The 20,231-nt window shown below is 38.1% G+C and overlaps 1 protein-coding gene across 2 annotated transcripts in view; it reads left to right on the top strand.

Moving 5' to 3' along the window:
- The window catches only part of KIF2A (kinesin family member 2A), a 58,202-nt gene that overhangs the window by 8,285 nt on the left and 29,686 nt on the right, over positions 1-20,231 (top strand). For both annotated transcript variants that reach the window (XM_058044633.1, XM_058044632.1), the window contains exons 2-5: positions 15,736-15,830; positions 17,091-17,210; positions 17,639-17,693; positions 19,699-19,821. In XM_058044633.1, coding sequence (XP_057900616.1) covers positions 15,736-15,830; positions 17,091-17,210; positions 17,639-17,693; positions 19,699-19,821 — 393 coding nt within the window. The remainder of the gene's footprint in view (positions 1-15,735; positions 15,831-17,090; positions 17,211-17,638; positions 17,694-19,698; positions 19,822-20,231) is intronic.

Genomic DNA, 20,231 nt, shown 5'->3' with positions numbered 1-20,231 from the left:
TTAATTGGATCTTGTTTAGCAACACTAGATCTGATACCATATTTTGACTCCTGAAAGATGGATAAGGGATTTTGTTGCTTTTAAGGCTTGAATGTGGTAGTAGATTTTTTTATTTTATTCAAATAAACATGCCTTCAGAGTAGCTTAGTTTTTATTTAGTGGCAGTTCTTATTCCATCAGGCATAAGCTGCTTTTATATTTCCCAGGCTTCTCTAAAGGGGACGGTCTGCTGCATTTTCTGCCACTGATGTAACACCAGCACCATGTAAAACTAATTGGACAATCCCAATCAGTAACAAAGTGACTTGTAGATAACAAAAAGTCTTTTACTGTGTTTTCATTTTTAGGAGTGTGTGGTAATTCTGTTCACCTAGTAGAATGTTGTTTACTTCAAGTTATCAGAAATCTCATTAAAGCTGTGCCAAGTTTTTTAAGCTTGATGTTCTCTTGGCTCTCATCAGGCACTTCTAGATTTGTGTAATCCCAGGTATCAGAAGTGTAATTTTTGTCTTTTAATTATAGAATTGTGTATTTAGCAATTGCCTTCAGTGGACAACTACACTGGATGTGTGGGTGGAGGGAGATGGACAGTGGTCTTTGTCTAAAACTTTCTCTTTAGAAGTGTGGTGTGGCACATACTTGTGCCCTTGCAGAATTTGGCTGTAGAAATTTTGTTGCACAGGGCTGCACATTTTGCAGTCACTAAAATGTGTTACTTCTATTCTGTGGCTAAACTACATAGGGAGTTTGAGGAGGATTTCCAGCTGATTTGTAGAAGTGTTTGCACAACTGATCTGTAGAAGTGTTTCATTTATAGAGATGCAGGAATGCATAGTGATGTACTAATGAGGATCTCTGGCTGTAGGAAGAGGGCAGTGGAAATAAATTCAGCTTGAAAAGCACATAAACATGTAGGTTTTTGAATACTCAAAATTTCTAATTCCACTTTGGCTTATGTTTTCTTGTACTTCTGTATTTTTATTATTTGAACTTTTTTGTAAATTTTGGCATTTTAGGACAATAGGAATTCAGGTGGTGATGAATAGTGTCAATATTTTAATCGTGATCAGAGGATTTTTAAGTTATGATAAGCTTTCATCAAACACAGAAGAATTAAAATACTTCTTAATGTTTTTCTTGTTGGTTTGAACTTCTAGAATTTTGTTAAGCTAAAATACAAGCTTTAAATTTGCATGAGAATGAACTCTTCTCACCTTTGAACTGGAGCAACAGTTGGCAGCTCAGTAATGAATTAAGTAACGGTATATATATTCTTACTAAATACAATTTTGTGAAGGGGAAAAGACTGTGATGGGATGGTGTTGTCATTGTAGTGCAAGAGTTCTATTGTCATTACATTGCAAGGGTTCCATATTGCTAGACTTTCACACCTCCTTGATGTTTCTTGTAGGAAGCTCCTCTAAGCACTGACTCTTCCTTGTTGTCCTCACAGTAGCCAACTGACTCTAGCGCCTACCATTCCGCTCTTTTATAACACTCTTCTTATTGGCTACAGGTGTGGCCTGTTAACATCATGCCCGCTCCTAATCTTTAGTAATTGGTTCAGCTGCAACTCTTAAGGGGATAAGATTACATTCTATAACACCTTAATTTACCCATATGGTATCCCCCTAGAAGATGAGTCATGAAAAGCAAAGGATACGATTTTGAAAATATCTGTAGAAGATGTTGTTAAAAATTTTCTGTATGATGCAGGAAGCTGTTGCTTTTAGGCAGGTATGGTTAGCTTTAGAGAAAGTAGAGAAAACTTTCCAAAGGAGGTCTTGGCCATTTATTCAAACAATAAAATTCATTTTTCAAATAAAATGGAAAAGGAGGAAAGAGAGGGAGAAGACTTGCCAAGTCACGTGAATCTTTTGCAGATGATATTCACCAAGTTAGTTTAATCAACCACAATCTTAAATCCTGTTACTAAACAAATTTCAACAACCACTAAACCCAAATGCTGTTTGAAAGACTGTCAAGGTTTAATACCAGCCAGCAACTAAGTACCACTGTTTGACTGAGCTGTTTGCTCAGTCCACACACCTCTACCTGTGGTGGGATGGGGAGGAGAATTAGAGAACAAAAAACAAATTAAAACCTGTAGGTTGAAAAAAGAGTTTAATGTTTGAGTAATAATAATAGTAGTAGTAGTGGTAAAATTAGTAAGGTAATTGTAATGAAAAGGGAGAACAATAAGAGAGAGAGAAACAAAATGTCAAAAAAGACAAGTGATGCACAGAACAAGGTCTCACCACCTGCCGACCAATATGCAGTCTGTCCCTGTGCAGCGAATTAGACCCCTCGAGCCAATTTACACCAGTTTACACCAGGTATGGAGTGACAGGATCATAGAATGATTTGGGTTGAAAAGGACCCAAAAGTTATCCACTACCACCATGTCATTACCCCTGCCAGGGGTCTTTCACTAGACCTGGTTGCTCAGAACCCTATCCAGCCTGGCCTTGAAAGCTTCCAGGGAGGGGGCGTTCACAGCTTCTCTCAACAACCATTTCCACCCTCACCACCCTCACAACAAAGAATTTTTCTGAATATCCAGTATAAACTTACTCTCTATGAGTCAAAGACTGTTACCTTAGTCCTATCCCTACCTGCTATTGTATAAATATGGAGTATGCCTTTAGCTAGTTCAGGTTAACATTCCTGGTTATGCTTCCTCCCAGGTTCTTGTCACCTACTCACTGGCATGGGACACTAATATGTCCTTCTTTTGGGGTAAGCGCTAACGAGTAACAACCAAAGCACGAGTGTGTTATCAACATTATTCTCTTACTATGTCAAAAACACAGCAGTATATTGGCTGCTAGGAAGAAAGATAACTATCTGAGTCAGTGCCATACCAGGACATACCTGAACTGAATCTAAGTTTGCTTACACGTTAGAAATGTAAGGAAATTGATACGTAACACAGAGGGTCTGGATCTGTAGAAATTTATGAAGTATTCTGAGAGTAACTTTGAGAAGCAGCTTTAGAAGTTTATAGAAGCTGCCTGCAAAATTGTTCAGTGGTCTCCAAAGAAGACTAAATGCACAAAAATATGTCAAATTATATTCAGTTTTACAAAACTATTAAAAAACCCACGAACATATAAGATACATATAACACAGAGGGTCTGGATCTGTAGAAATTTATGAAGTATTCAGAAAGTAACTTTGAGAAGCAGCTTTAGAAGTTTATAGAAGCTGCCTGCAAAATTGTTCAGTGGTCTCCAAAGAAGACTAAATGCACAAAAATATGTCAAATTGTATTCAGTTTTACAAAACTATTAAAAACCCCACAAACATATAAGATACTGAACTATTCCTGCAAAGTGTTTACAAGTTATGAACTCATTGGACAGGTAGAAATGTTGTTATCAGGAATTAAATGGAAGCTTTCACTTATGCAGCATCAGTAAAAGAAAAATTTGCTAGAGGACAGCAAATATAGTCCTGTTATACATTGATGTCTTGTTCTCATTTGAATAAAGTTTTCATTGCTGTTTAATCTTTCTTAAATATGAGAACTGGAGGGGGTTGGTGTGGGCTATGGGAGGCACTGGCAGGTGCTGGAAAACTTTACAGGAGTTTTGGAAATTGATAATTATAATTGTTTCATTTTGGGGATTTTTTACACTTTAAAAGGGATATTGATGTGTGAATATGTAACCAAATTTTTCTTTATGAAAGGTGAATGAATACTTTTCCCTTTTCTCCTTATAAGACTTACTGAAATTGGAGAAAGCTGGGTTTTTTTAAACTCTTCTGAAGTATCTTTGCTTTTTGGGGAGGTTCTTCAGTCTCCTTACCACTTATGGTACTTGCAGTAAGCTGACCACCTCTATATGAAGTACACTAGTGAATCAGATGGGTGGTTCATCTAGCCCAGCAACCAGGGGCTATTTAGGGAAGCACATCAGCTTTGTCTCTTTCCGAAGTCTTTGTCTTCCTTCACTATGCAGAATTCTATCTAGGATGTTAGAAGTACAACTTTCCCTAGTTCTAGCAATTTATAGACCAGTTTTCTGTGTATTTATTGAATACCTTTTTGACCAGACTTATACTGCCTGACTCTTGCAGACGCAAGATCAAGAAGTTCCCTGTTTTCTGTGTACAGAAATACACTACCACTTTCATCTGTCTGTAACCTATGCCTTAAGAGACCACTCCTAGCTTTAGTGTTGAAGCATTTGGTCAATAATAGTTTTCACTCATTTTGTCCTTTACGATTGTAAAGCCCAACCAAGTCCATCCTCCATGTTCTCCTTAAAAGTGAGCAGTCTTTACCTGCTTAATATCCTCTTTCTCTTTGTTTTCTTAGTTATCCTTCCCTTAACATCCTCTTATTCCACTACATATTTTTTTTTGGTGTGCCATTGTACTTGAGATGTGGGTGTACCAAAGTCTTATTTATATTTTGAAAAGGATACTTGCTTTTAAGTTTCAACAGCATTTTTTTGTCATTGCAGGTGCATGTTTAGGCAATGATGTTTTGAGAGAGCTGTGTCAACTAAAGGATCTCTAGAGCTATAACTTCTAGTTCCAGATTCAGCATTATAAACCTGTAATTAAGATTTCTCTGGATGTGTTATCTTTCCTTTAGCATTTGTCTTTGATTGAAAGACAAGTATCTGCTAAGGAGAGCAGGAGCCTCCCTTGAAATGGAAAACATGACCCCCCCCTTTCCTCCAAAGTATTATAACTTTGAAAGGAAAGAGCTTTCAGGCAAAAAGATGAAAAAAGGATTAACAGTTCTTTACTAGTGTGTGTATGTATAACAAGGCAAAGAAACAACAACAACGGCAGCAAGAACAAACAAGAACAGGAAACCCAACAAAGTCTCTGCGCTCTTTAGGCACTTCCCTTTTGATGCAGTTCCGATCCAGCCAGCAGGGGCGCTGCTGGCTCTTGGCGGGGCAGGGTGGGCGATGACTCCCCCGCGGCTGCAGGGGGCGCTGTGCCTCGTCTCCAGCTGGCTCCCTCACGCTGTAATGGCGGACACAGGCGGCAGAAGGGATGGGAAGGCGCTTCCTTTACAAACCCCCTCTGGCAGCCTATCCCAGTGACCATCCGGAAGGTGAAAGGAGCTGCAGCAGGAACCTTGGAGCCGTGACTGGAACGCAGGGGGGCTCACCCTGGGCACACCCAGCAGAAACTCTGCAGTTGCAGCTGGAACCACAGTGCATCCCGGCAGGCAAGGGGTGTGTGGCTACTGTGTAGTGGAAAACTGGGAGCAGTGGCAGGAGAACTGGATAGAGGCAGCCTGACTCTAGAACAGGGCAGGGAGAGAGGCTTGGGGATCCTGGGATTTCCCCTGAGGCACCCCAGCAGATGGTGAAGGATCCTTGTTTTCCAGTAAGGCAGGGTTCCAATAATGTCCAGTTCAGTGGCTGCTCTCATGTGCAAAGGCTCACCCACAGCACAAGAAGCAGGGCAGGGCTGGGCTCCGGCAGCAGCAGCGAGTTCCCATGCCGAGCAGCAGCTTGACCGTCCCCTTCTGAGGCCAAGAGACCAAGGCACCTACCTAGGAGCTGTGCCTAGTCCCTTTTCCCACAGCCCAATTCTCACTGTATCTCTGCTCCTGGGAGAGAAAGTAGTTACTTCTTTTGTCTCTCTTAAGTACTGATCATTATTGTAAGCAACAAAAATGGAAGAAAATTCCTTTAGAGAAAGAATACAAAAGGAAGAAATCTTAAACCCCAACAGTGTTGAAGCTCATCTGCCACTTTTTTCTGTACTCCTGTATATTTGGGGTGACTCTTTTGGAGTCATCTAACTACCCAGAAAGTTGTCTTGTCAAAGGATCAGATGGCAAATTCAATATAATGTAGTGTTACTAAACACCAGGCTCAAGATGTTCTGTAGGTTTGTAGCTAGTGTTGTGACAGCCCCATATAATAAAAGAAAACGTGATTCTCTTTCGGGATGCCTTACTTCATTCCTTGTTTGCATGCAATCTCCGTGTACACAGGATTAAAATATTTCACAATTTGCACTGTTCTGGCCATGAGTTTATCTTGTACCTCGTTTTAGTCTAATGTCCTGGTACCATGATAATTCTCAATGCACGTGTACTAGTTCACTTCCAGCCTCCCATCTGGAATTAACCTAATGACCTGCCTCCTAGAGAAAACCTGAACCCCTGTGTCTGATTCTTGAGGAGAGGCCTGAATTGCCTCATTTCGTCTGTCACTGCTTGGGCAATCTTTTATTTTAGTAAGCATCATGCTTTCATATTGTTGTGCATGTGCGTGGACATACAGTACATGCACCTAGCCATGCTCTTGAAGGCATCATTGTTGGAGGTTGAATGCAGTTTTCTTTTTTTTATGTAAGTCAAGGTAAATTATGAGGTCTTGATACTCTGTGCATATCCATATAGATACCATTTGGGACCACGGGTGCATCTGTAACAAGGATTCAGCTCATATAGTAAATGGACTTTGGACACATATCTTTGATCCTATTTACTTTCTTTTGCTGTGCTTTAGTTGACACAAAATTCCTTTTGGATGAAATGTAACTGGAGGGTATGTGCAAGAAGAGTGCATGATGCACACTGGCAAAGGGTATTCAGACTGTGGTGCCGGACCAGTCCTGTGCAAAGCACACAGTATGAACGGCTGATCCCAAGCACCACCAGCTTTGGTCTGCAGACCTCTCTGTGCCTGGTGTAGTAGTGTGCTACAGGCACAGCTGAGGGACCTGAGCTGAGCACTGAAGTGCCGTACATCCAAGCAATATGCCATGTAAGATACTAGTTCAGGCAGCTGTGAACATGAGCCAATACCATACCAATTGTCTTAGGTTTTCTCTCCACACTGTGGTCTGAAAGAAAGGCACAGAATTGATTTTCAGGACATTTTCTCTTACATCCTAGTTCTGTCTGATACTTGAGAATGAAGATGTTGGTCATGGGTTATGCCATGCTTCAGTAAGACCATGGCACAATCTACCTTGACAGCAAATGCTAGATGCTTGTCTGAGTTCCTTCCCCTCTCCACAAAGAGAAAAACTGTTGTGGTACCCCAACAACAAAACCAGCATAACTGAATAAAAAGATTTTAGGCCATGGAGCAACTGGTGATTGCATTAATATCAATTTCAGATGAGATTACAGCTCATTCTGCTTGATCTTGCCCTAAAGTAAATGGAAAAATTACAAATTAAATAGAATAATTCATACAGTAATGTACAATACCTTGACTAAAATTAGTAGCAAGCAGTGGAGGACAGATTCTGAAGTGCTTCTAGTCTCTGTGTCCCAAACTAGTGTGATAGAGATGAAGCAGGTTAGCATGATGTTGAATCCCGGAACTGAGTGTGTGGTGACCTGAGTTTGTCCCTGCCAGAGCGTCAGGATAGGAGAGGCTTTATGCAGCACTGCCAGTATTGACCATTTTGTGAAGGTAAGCCGTAAGTTTCTCTGAATTTAATAAACTGTTTAGTAGACTATGAAAAATGATTCAGATGAAGTTTAACACAAGAAAGGTAAGGTGCTTAAGACAGGTGATGATAGTTTACATAGTAATTTTTAACTAACAATATAACTCCTGGGATCAGTTTTGGGACTGGATGGCTAGTTTTTCCCATACATTAAAGTTATTAATTCCTGTTCATAACCCAGAAAGTAACACTGCTTTTGGGAAGCTTCATTACTTCACTAGAATGTGATTATCATGTATCTGGAGATGTATGTTGTGTCAGAACATTAAGAGGTATTTGACCTTATCAAAAATACAACAGAAGAGTGAATAGAGAAGATAATACAGTGCAGGGAGCACTGCAGGATTCTATCACCATGTGCTCATTCGCACAATGGATGTTCCACCCTTTAACCCTTTAGCCCCTCCCAAACTCATGTCAATTGACTCCTTCTTCGCTTCCAGTGGCAGAGATCATATTCTTACATCTTGACTTGAGGCCAGGTTTTGCCATAGTAAAAAGCCAACCCTCCCAAATGCCTCGACTACCCAGGCCATCCTGTGATAACAGTGTAAGGAGGGGGGACATAACTGTACATCTATAAAACTTCTCTTAATATATACTTAATATTTGCCCTTTAACTGTGAGAATCAACCGTCACATTACTCATCTATGACAGAGGTGTAGAGCAAAACAACTGGGGTAAAAGTGGCACAAAGTTAACATCCTATTGCTACAGATTAAGAGACCATAAAATCTAAATGATAGGTGCAAAACCTTCATATTCTTGCTAGTCACAAAGTAAGTGTGGGCAGGGTGAACTGCCAAGAAGAAAAGTAAGTGCCATTTCAGAATTGCTGTTATTTGGTTATGAGTGCTCCTGTAGAAAGTGATCTGGAGCGTCAGGGGTATTTCATCTTTTGGTTGATGGTGTTGGAAAAGCAGATACTCTTAAAAGACAGAAACAGGTAGAGATAGTGCTTGTACAGGTGTGTTTGTATAAGCCATAAAATAGAGCATAGAGTACTAAATGACTGTGAACACGTGAAATCTTAAAAAAAGTTTATATATATTGACATCAAAGTGCTAGTTTTCAAATATTTCAAAGTGAATTTTTTTTGGTTTATTGAAAATTTTCTGGGGGACTTATAACAGCATGTATTAGATATGACTTGAAAGCATTTCCTTCCAAATAATTTTTTCTGTGGGTAAGTTAGTAAGCTGAGAGCTCACCTACTCTTAAAAATGATAGGATTACTGGCATGATACAGATGAGATACCTTGATGGCAAGTATCAAGGTATCAGTGCATCTGTTGGCATAATAATAGGACACTTTGTTATGAATTGAGCTGCCTTAGTAACATGTATCTTGTTTATTAACATGCTTCTCTCTGACTAGCACCTCCAGAGGCAGTATGTACTGCAAACTCCCCAGTGCCACCATGGTCAGATGCTATTGAAAACCTTTTGTGAAGCCAGTGATTTCACTGCCGTTGATTTCACTGGCAGTTAAAGCTTCTAAAGCAAATAAAGACAAGATGTTTTAAGCAGAGGTTTTTAATGTAAAATGAAGCCCTTTGAAATCTGCTTAAAAGGATATTAACACCCTCCCCCAAAAAGAAACTGGACCTGCCTTGAAGGGAAATAAAAAACAAAGTGTTCCTTTAACTGGGGAAACCACAGAAAACTTGTTTTGAACGTAAAGGGAAACTTTAGAGATCAGCCTGCAAAATGAAATGTCAGCAGAAAAACCAACCGAATCAGAACATGACAAGACTGGAGATAGAAAATTATTAGAGAAGCAAAGACCATGACCACAATGTGGGGATGCAGCTCTTGGTAACTTTTTTAGAGGAGGTGCTTCAGTATGGATAGCTAACAAGCTCTGCTAGGCTGAACACACTCAGTTGTGATTTAGTGATTCAGAGTGGTGTGGCTTGTTAGTGTTGAATGGCTGGAAAACCAAAAAGTCACTTATGTCCTGCTTGCTGTATGAGGAACATAAAATGTACTGTTTGTATTTTGAAGCTAAATGTTATACACAGCTCAGTCACATCTCTGTGTGTTGTTTATTTCTCCCCTCCTCATTTCTTTGCGGACTGTCAGTAATATCTGTGAACTCTGTTTTTGTAAAGCACTATTTTTGATTAGTACTTGCACAGAAATTACCTGCATACCTAGCTTGGGGTATTTCTGAGTTTGGTAGTTTTTATGTAGGGACAAAGATTAAGTTAGATTTTAATTTAAAGCTGGAACATACAGGCAGAAGTGGGAAACTTGATTTGGGTAATATTACTTTCTGTCCTCAAAATCCCTGTCTCTTACATTGTAGATGTTTACAGAGATGATAAGGTGTGGTTGTAACATATGTATGAAGAACTTGAGTATTGCTGTGATAATTTAGATAACACAACAAAATGAGTTGGTAGCAGTTAGAGATGATTCACAAAAATGAATATTAAAATATGTATTTAATGAAGTTATGTCTTAATTTTAGTATTTAAGTTCTTAAATACTAAAATTATATATATATATATTGTAGGGACTGTGTATATTTAGTGTCCATTTGATGCTGTGATAACACTGTAACTAAGGTAACAGACAAGACAATGGGGAAGGCTGGCAGAGCTGAAATAAATTTGTATGATTTAAGAAAACAAAAGTGGTATAAAAGTATTAGATATAATGAAAATAAAATACGATATCCACTGATTTGTGGATGAATGAAACTTCAAAACAAAATAAAATCAAATACATTTGGTGTTATGGAGCAAGTAGCATCTGTCAGCAGTAACTACTGGTTTTTCCTTGAGGGATGAGCAGCAGGACTGCCTGTGTAGTGCAGGGAAGCTATGACAAATGATGATTTGTGTGAATAGGGCCGTCCCCATAGTTGACACTGATGGAGACACCAAGCCAGGAATTCTCTTTTTCCTTGGGATTCTTTCCTTAAAGTTGCTACAGGCATTATTTGATGAGGTTTTTTTGCCTCCTTGAGCTCTGTGAGAGCAGGAAAGCTCTTCTACCAGCGTTGCCAGGAACTGGAACTTGTAGCACAGAAGATAATTTTCTGGACTACAGTAATTCTGTCTGGTATGTGCTGCTTCTGTATTTGTAGCCTCATGCTTCTCTGATTTTTTTTTAATATGTATTTAACTTGGAGTTAACATTACTTATAAGAAAATAAAGTAAATTTTGCTTTTTACAATTTTAATTTTTGATTATCAGTTGACAGAGGGTGAAGGTCAGTCATGTTCAGGTGTCTCTAGATGAGGTAACATTCACATTAGTCACTCAGGAACATGAATAGGAAAATCACAGTAATTTCACAAATGTGTATTATAATCTTTTAAGGCATGAGTAGCTTCTGTTGCAGTGGTCATCCTCAGCAAGACTGTAGTAGGTGTGAAATTGTAGTATATTTTTACATTCACCTAATCTGTTGATGCACTTAAAAAAGCTACATGTTTGGCTGATGGCCCACTGCCAGAGCTAATATAACGTGTTAGTGCTCCTGAAGATGTGGCAAATACAAGCAATGTAAGGTGACCAAGCCCCGAGTCAAGGTGGGGTCTGTTAACATTGCTACATCTGGGTCCTGCTAAAGATAGTTTCCTGTGTTTGGGCTGCCAAGACTTAAACTATATGATGGTCATAATGTAACACTGCAGGGCAAGGTCCTCCTACTGTTTTTTGGGGTGGAATGAGAGGATCATAGTTGAAATTAGGAACCTGTCTTCTCTGTAGCCCAATACAGAGCCTGTAATTTTTAATTATTACAGCTCAAAGCTGTTTCTAAGATTTCATTAAGCTTGTGCATGAGATGTGTGAGTACAGTGTTTTTCGAGGCAGACACTTCAGTTATGTGGGCGGGTGGGGAAATAGAGCTGTAGTCCAACTCTATTTCTTGGGAAAATACAGAGGAGTTTGTCACATGTCAGCCACTGCTGTAGTCCAAACTGCAATTTAGACACCAGCCCATATTTCAGACTGATAACTTATGTCTCTGAAAAATAGTAGGGAGATGAAAGGGCCGTGGGTTTATTACTCTGATTGATCTCTGCTTCAAAATTGTGGTGGTTTGGAGAAGCTTGGTAGGTAGAAAATGTTTTCTTTCCTTAGAGGGAAGAATCTAAGTACACTTGGTATTTGCAATGAGCTGGCACTGCTAGCTAGGTTCAGGATTAATTAAAATGTTTGATTTAGCTCTGGTTATTTGCTTTCACTGCTCTTCATGAACCTTTTTGTGCACCATTAGCTGCCATAAGAACTTTCCCAATAGAGAAGATTTATATTGTATGTTTGCAGATCAGATCAGTATGCTTGCTTCCTTCTGTTTGTCAAATGTTTATCAGGTGGCTAGGAAGAAAGGGAATGGGAAATTGATGTTTTTCACTTGATTGGAATGAGAATATTGTAATGTCTGTGTATTTAAGGTAATTGTAAAGTGTTGGCATGGCACGTTTTTTTCTTCTACTGCTGTACTGGCAGCAGTATTTTCTGGTTGCTAGAGATTAGCCAGATGTCACGTGCTGTATGTCAGAACTTACCCAAATAATTGTTTTTTCAAATAACTTCTCCATTAGTTTTGAGACTCGTAGAATCATAGCGTATGCTGAGTTATAAGGGACCTGTCAGGATTATCTAGTCCCACCTCCTGGCCCTGACAAGGGACATACGACAGGAGTCATAGCATGTGCCTGAGAATGTTGTCCAAACACAAACTCAGACAGGCTTGCTACTGTGACAGGGAGCCCTACAGAAATGGAACAACTTTCAGAAAAAGAAAGTTGCTTGTGGTCTGAATTCTAATCATGTGAGGAGAGGCACTAGAAATTAAGGAAATGCCAAGTGAAGAGTTGTTGTATCAGCTCTACTTCTCTTGGTTTTAAGGTGCATCTTCTTGAATTACTTGTTACTTCTTCAGCTTATAATGCTGGTTCATGTTTACATGGACATGCTTATATGTCAAATTTTGATACCAGCTCTTAAAATGCACCAGAAATTAGGGTTGTTGCATTGAAAGACTCTCTGCCAGTTGGCTCCGACATTTTAGCATTTGTAACTTGGTCTTGCTTTATATGCTAGACGAGGTTTATGCCAGCCTAATTGGTTGCTGGCATTCCTGAATTTCCCAGCTGCTGTATTCAGCTGTGTACTAGAAAAATATAATGGAATACTGTTTCCAGAGAGCAAGAGGCAATTGTAAAAATGTAAATGCTTTATCTGACACTTCAATAACATGTAAACTTTTAGTAACACAAAGAATTTTTAGGAACAAATTGTATGAGTACATTGCCAGTGTAAATACTGTAGTGAACATTATCTCTTTAAGCTCAGAGAATTTGGAAGATGGACATAACTTTTATTTTTGTTAATATGTGAGTTTTTATGGGTATTTTTCAGCCCTGACTTTTTTGGCCCAGGAAGGGATGAAATCTGGCACAGGGATGGAAGATTTATTGTGATTCTTTTGTTACGGCATGCTGGCTTACTGTGTTTGTTAGAGTGGGGGCTATTTTCTGTTCATTCAGCAGCCTGCTTTGATCTCTTCTCACTCGTTATGGCAAAAAACATGAAACCTTTTTTAAATATTACTTGTTCTCTGTCAAAAGTAAGAGAGCACAGAAACACATAGTAGGACTTATGGTGGCTCTGTGATTATTTGCAAGCTGAAAAGTCGGTGACGGTGTCACAGGTTTCAGCTGTCAATAGTGCTTTTCTTCAAAATTTTAAAAATCTGGTAATGTACTAAGTATTATTGGAATATTGTATCAAATATGTTCTACTAAACAGATATTTTTCATACATTGTATTTTGTTGCAGACAGGTAAAAGATGTTATAAAAGAAAGGTCTTTTAAGATATGGATTAGGCTTTGCTGCTTCAGCTAACAATAGCTTGCAAGTTCCCAGGCAAAGCAATCTTGGGAATGAGAGTTCATTAATGCCACAAACCATTTGTGGGTGAAAAACAAGGACACCTGTAATAATAGGGGATCTGTCTCATGAGAATCAGTAGAAAAAGTATGTAAACTCATTAAAAATACAGAAGTTTGATAGATATTCAAAATACCATGTACTGACCAATGAACTAAATGTGAGTGTATTGTCAGCCTATAAGAGCTGACACAGTGCTTTCTGATAATCCTATAAAATATGACCTATACAATAAAGATGGGGCTTTTCCTGCATGAAGAAAATGGAGTCTCGGCTGACTTATTACAGCAGTTTTTCTCTTGATTCTGAATTGACAGCTGGGTCAGGCCTTAAAAAAGAAGCAGAAGATTATACCAAAGTAAGCTTTAATTCCTACTTCTCAGAGTTTTTGTGTCCTTGCAGCCTGGTCTCAGCACACTCTTTGCAGAAGAGGCTGGAATGGCATTAGTACAGGAAGATAGCAGCTTCTGTTGCTGCTTTGCTGAAGGACCAGACAGCTCATAGAAACAGTTCTACAACAGTGTTTTTGCACAAAATTAAGTCCCTAGAGGTTTTTAAATGCTGAAATATTAATGGAGAGGTGTATTCAGGATGGTGAGAATGGTGCTCAGGAAGCCCAAATGGAAGGGTTTGTTCAGAAAAAGCATGGGTCAGGGAAATAAAAACAAGAGAATGCCAGAGGACAGAAACTAAGTGAAGCAAAAAGGGGAGGCTTTTTATTTAGAATGTAAAAAAACTACTTAACTTGCTTTATTGTGGGAGCGACTGTTGTGCTTTGGGCCAAGAGAAGAGTGTAGGCTGTAAATGCATGTGTAACATGTGCTGCCAGTGAGGCGAGTGCTGCAGAGGTGAGGGCAATGCTGCCCAGGGCTGCCGACTGCTCTGCAAGTTCCTGAGTGCTGCACCTCACCTGAGCTGCAGCTAGTCTCTTCCTCCACACGCTGTGAGACAGTACAGGGATTTGCTGTTACCTTCTGTGATGCTTGCCTGTTTTCTCCCTTCTTACTAAATCATAACTAGATGTGAATATTTAGGCAGCCTTTGTAATAGAAGTATTAAAGGTATACATTTGTTACTCTCACTGTTAGCTGAGATAATTTGGGATATTATTCAAGGTTTTGCTTTCATTCTGTCCCTCTGCAGGCCCTAGAAGGCTTAGACTGTAAAAATCCTTTTTTTTAATTTGGAAAACTGCCAGATTGTGACTGAAGTGGCTAAAACAAAAAGCTGAAACAATCAATGGAGCAGAAAAGTAAAAGGGGTTTGTGGGGCGAATGGCTTTAGAAAAGAAGAAAAAGTGCAAAGCAGAGAAGGCCCAGGCTGATGCATCTGTGCTGATTGTACTGCGTTTTACCCTGAGAAGGTGCCTAGCAGCAGCAGCAACAGTGTATGCTCAACTGCTCCAGGACAATCACTCATGCTTTGGGAGTGCACGTAGTCCTAGGGGGTGGCTCATGGCAGGTGGAGCAAAGGATTACTTCTGCATAGTATGGGCATCATTACAGGAGGGTGTGCGAGAAGCAGATGATTTGGATTCGTGTTCTTTAGAAACCTCAGTTCTTGGCACTTGAGGGCAAAGCACAGATGTGAAATCAATGTGACACTTGGGTCTTGATCCTTTTGCGTCTGTGCATGGCTGTCCTGCTCTTCCAGTTGCTCTTCTGTACTGTGCATAGGAAAGAGGCCATAAAAAATTGCAGTGTAGTATATATTTTAGAAGAAAAATCCTTATTCCTACTGAAGGTTTACTGGTTTTATCTTACTTTGTGGGGACTTGCTTCCTTTGGGTCTTGCAGATCTTAAGCTCAGCAATCTGTGTAAGTAGCTCTTTTTAAAATAATGGTTTATGTTGTTCCAGGCAGTTTAATTTTAGTTGGAATACCACCTAATTGTTGCCTATAAAAAATGAGTATCAGAACACAATTTCAAAGGGATTAATTTCAGTGTTGAGATGTCTGATGTTGTATCAGTCTAGAAGGGGGGACAAACGAGCCTTTGTGAAGGGCACCTAAAGGACCTTTAGCACCTGTCGGAATCTTCTGGTATTGGGAGTTTTCTGTTCTCGAGGACAGAGAGTCTGAGTGGTGTGGCTTTCCTGAGAGGTTCTGTTTACTTACCACTGGATTTTCTGTTGATTGTGATTTTCACTTGGATGTTGACTGTCCCATTACAGTCTCTACTTGTGGATCAGATCTGAGCCACTTCACACTGTGTGGCCTACAACCACCTTCTATTTATCACATTTTTTTAACCATCTTCTTCCTACTTCTCTCTATATGACTAAGTGCAGGAATGAAAATATATTCTGGGAATTTTTTCCACCAGATTGTTTCCATCAATAAATGATCACCTTGTCTTTGCTTTCTAGGCCGAATTCACCAAGCTATGGTAACATCTCTAAATGAAGATAATGAAAGTGTAACTGTTGAATGGATTGAAAATGGGGATACTAAAGGGAAAGAGGTAAGCTCATTTGTTTAGGACTTTAAAACAAATGTGTAATCTATGTGAATATTACTTGGAATTTGTGCTGGAAACAAAAATGAGACATAAATCTTAATTTACTTCATGATTCTTTGCTTACAGATTGTTTTGTGCAGAAAGTGCTGAGCACATTGTTTTCTGTTGTAAATTTGAATTCCTGAGCTCTGTGTCAGAGGTTTTAGACAGATGTTTTCATCTATTGATTTTGAACCAGAGTACAAAGGCTGACTTTGTTACCCAGTTTTTACAAGTAGAAAAATAAAATTTTTTAGAGGGAGAATGACACACAATTCAGACAGGAAACTAGTAGGAGAGCTAAACTAGAAATTTTCTTGTCTTTATATTATTGAGGAATTTAACTGCCAGTTTGTTTGCTTATTCACTTATTCTTGGCAGCAATTTTCCAGCCTTGCCTTCCTTATGAAACTATGTCTTTTTGTGTAACACTTTCCAACCGCATCTTCCTTTAAATTTTGGACCATGTTAGCCAGTTTAAGTTTGGAGAAGCATATCAGAAGTAATTGTACTTTACACTTCACTGGTTTTGTGAAAACATAGGGAAAAAAAAGCCATGAGAAAGTCCCGAAGATTTCATCAGCTGAAGACACACAGAATTTATACAGCACTGAGGTCTTTGAAAGCTTCAGCAAGGAGAAATAGAAGTCTATAAAGACCAAAGCTCATCAACATTTTTATAAAATCATAATTTTACGATCCTGCTCCTCTTCCCTTACATTTTACAGCAGGTTGAATGACAGTCAGTAATACTTTAAAAAAAAAAAGAAACCCATGATAAATTTAATATGATTTCAGCTATCATTTGATTTTTTTTTTGGGACCTGTGCAATTTATTTCTTATGCACTGTCTGGGAAATTTAAGATAACTGAGATATCCTTCTTTTTATGTTACAGAATGTCTTACATATTTTGCAATAATTGTCAAATTACCATAGTAATACTAGCTATTTCTCTTTTAGTTTGATCACCTTACAAAATTATACTATCTATTGGTCATTTTTAATTCATTTTAATCCCTTTACTGAATGAAGTGTTTTCAAATAATACAAAGACCAAAAATTCATCTATTTTTAGTGAACAGAAAATAATTCAGATCTTAGCATGAACAAATTGTGGGGTAAAACCACTTAATATAATTACTATTTACTGTCAAACATAACAGGAGATAAAGAGAGGATTTATGTCAAGTGTCATTAATGTGTTTTATGCTCTTTTTCACAGATTGATTTAGAGAGCATATTTTCACTTAACCCAGATCTTGCACCTGATGAAGATATTGAGCCTAGCCCAGAGACACTACCACCACCTGCTTCATCAGCCAAAGTAAACAAAATTGTGAAGGTTGGTAATATCTATGCAATGTGTTCTTGGTAACTTTAGCTCTATACATGATGTCATGCTATAATTTTTAACTTAACTTTTGTGTCTGTGGTGCTATTTCATAACAGTGTTCTTTTCTTTTTCCTGTGTTGAATAGGGATTTCTATATTTTTTTCAGAACAGTTTTGAGGGAGAGGAAGTTGGGAACTAATATTTGTATAACTAAATGTCTTAATGAGGGATAAAGAAAAGGTTTTAGAGTTTTCTGAAACATTACAGACAGTTCAATCAGCTTTCATCCCTTCAATTTTCCTGCTGGGATTTGCAATCAAATCTCTTTTATTGATGCTGTGTTATTTTTTTTATTCACTGGAAAGAAGCACAGGTGGGGTGCAGTTTATGCTTTCAATAATATGGTGATCAAATAAGAGAGACTTCTTTTTTTATAGAGTCGACGAACTGTGTTACCTAATAAGAATGACCCTCCTGCCAGAGATAATAGAGGTAAAAGTTATCTCTTTCCATTTCAATGAAGTTAAAAATATGGTAACATTTTAACCTCCTGTTTATCTTGCATTCCTTAATAGTTTTGCATTTCTTATTTGGTATGTAGGCTTGTGACATGTAAAAGATACGGTATATAATTCCTAAAATTATTCCTGTGTATACTTAGGAATTTACAATATACAAATAATATTTATATGCAAGTTTAAGCAATATATAATTATAAAAGTTAAGCTGAATTAACTGATGGTGCAGAAATTTGAAGATAATTAATTATGCAAGGGTAAATCATGCATGGACTTCTCATATATAGGTGTCCTCAGCTTATTTGAATGTTTCCGTATACACTAAGTATCATGCTTTAAATTTTTAAAATTTTCAAATTTTAAACTATTTTTCGTAACAGACTGTTGTTTTGTAATGGTCTGTGTGTGAACAGTCATAAGAATATAATTCTTAAGTCCTATAGATTTTTTTATCACTCTACAGTTAATAGTGAAAAAAGGTGAAAAAAATTGCTGAACTGCCACAAGAGAATGGGTGAAAAGTATGTATTGGATGAATACAGATAAAATGTATCTCTAACTTGTGGAAGAATAGTTAGTGTTTATTGTTTTCATTTTCTCTCCTACATTGAACTTAACTGACTTGTACTGATGATAGTGATGATGATGATTCTTCTTCCAAATAATAATCTACTAGCATTTCTTCAGACTAGATTCCAGTCCGTCTGTTTAAACTTGGAAAACAAGTAGGCTTGCAAGTAATCAGACTCTTCTGATGTGGACCACTTTTGCCCTTCTGCCATTTGGCTCTGGGGGTATTAAGCAGATTGAAAATACAAGAGTATTTTGGGTTTTTTTTCCTATATAGTCTGGTTTAAATATGAGATGTCTTACTGATGGAATATCCTCACATCCATACATTTTTTTCATTTGTAGTAAATTATCTGTTTAGTATGAAATAACGCTGTAACTTGTATATTAATGTGTACCTTGCCTCTTACCATTCACTGTTGGCCTAAATATTTTTCTTTCTGGCCATATAATTTAGCTTTTCTCAGCACAGCACACTGTCTTATTTTATCGAGTCAATTTATACTCTAAGCTAGATTTCCTATGATGTGTGGAATGATGGCATTCATCTTGTCTGTCCTGTTCAAAACTTGTTTCTGTAGTTGTTTCTGTGTTGTACAGTGTGCTGACCTTTGTTTGGAGTCTCATCTCTGGCCACTGATCAAAGCTGATATCTTCACTTTAGTACTCTTCTGACACACTCTGTTTTAAGTGTGTGCAGGAAATGGGCCAGCTGAAGCAGAGCTGTTCAAAGCAACTATTTGAAATACAATTTAAAGTATTCAGCTCTATCACACATGCTTACATGCTCACCACTCCCACTGCATTCACTGGAAAAAGACATCACAGCATTTTCAGAAGCTGGCATTCTTAGCACATATAGAATCAATGCATAAGTTTAGACATATTGATTGTATCTGTATCCCTTCTTCCACTTACAGATTGTGCTGCACTTCACTGGCCTTAATTTCTTTTGCTTTGCTCCTCCAGTGATCATAGGCTTAATGGGGTTGGGGCATTTTGTGCAATCTAGAGAATGTGAGACAGCAGGACTTCTTTTTTTATTAGTCTTTTGGGTATAATTACAATATTAATAAAATTTAAGCACTTTATGCTTCAGGACTACGTATCTCCAAGCAAATTATTCATTCTGTGTGTATAGTAAGTTGTACTAATTCTGCAGGATTTAAAAATATGCACATGCAGCATTGGTACTTAATAATCATGTTGTACAGCACTAGGGTAAAAAAGTCTGCATACCAGATGTTTTTATTAATAGACTTTCCATGAGTATGGCTCCTCCTCATCCACAGTAAATTGTTGTGTTTAGAAAGGGGCCTCATTTTATCTCATCTTAACAAAGCATTTCAGAAATGGGTAGAAAGATTACTCCTCCATGTCCAGATGAGCTTTTTGCCTTTCCTTTGCAGTGGTTGGTTCTGCACGTGCACGACCTACTCAGCTTCCCGAGCAGTCTTCCTCCTCTCAACAGAATGGTAGTGTTTCAGATATATCTCCAGTTCAAGCTGCAAAAAAGGAATTTGGACCCCCTTGTATGTAAATCGTGTATCAAGGACTCGTTCATTCTGGGCATTACATGTACATTCTCTTGGATTACGTTGTTATCCATAAATGACGAATGGTCTACATATTCAGTTGTCTGTGAGCTTCCTTGAGGAGCTTCTCAGAAAGCTGTGGTTAAACATATGTTCATTTTCATCATAATTGTACTAGTATTTGGAATTTACTTTTCCTTTGTTTTCTTTTACCATGGTAGTATTTTTTAGTGCTTTTTTTTCCAATTTTTTTAAAATTTGTCTGGGCTTAATTTTAATTCAAACCAAGAGATCACATGTATCTGTCCAAGTATTTTTCAAGGTCATATATTTTTGTTTGTGTGATTATTGTCCCATTCCCATGGCATTTTTCTAATAAATTTTATGCATTTTAGAAATTTAAATGC

The sequence above is a fragment of the Melospiza georgiana genome, chromosome Z (assembly GCF_028018845.1).
Source record: "Melospiza georgiana isolate bMelGeo1 chromosome Z, bMelGeo1.pri, whole genome shotgun sequence".
Classification (NCBI taxonomy): Eukaryota; Metazoa; Chordata; class Aves; order Passeriformes; family Passerellidae; genus Melospiza; species Melospiza georgiana.
The sequence above is the reverse complement of the archived record's forward strand: the minus strand, read 5'-3'. Positions and strand labels throughout refer to the sequence as shown.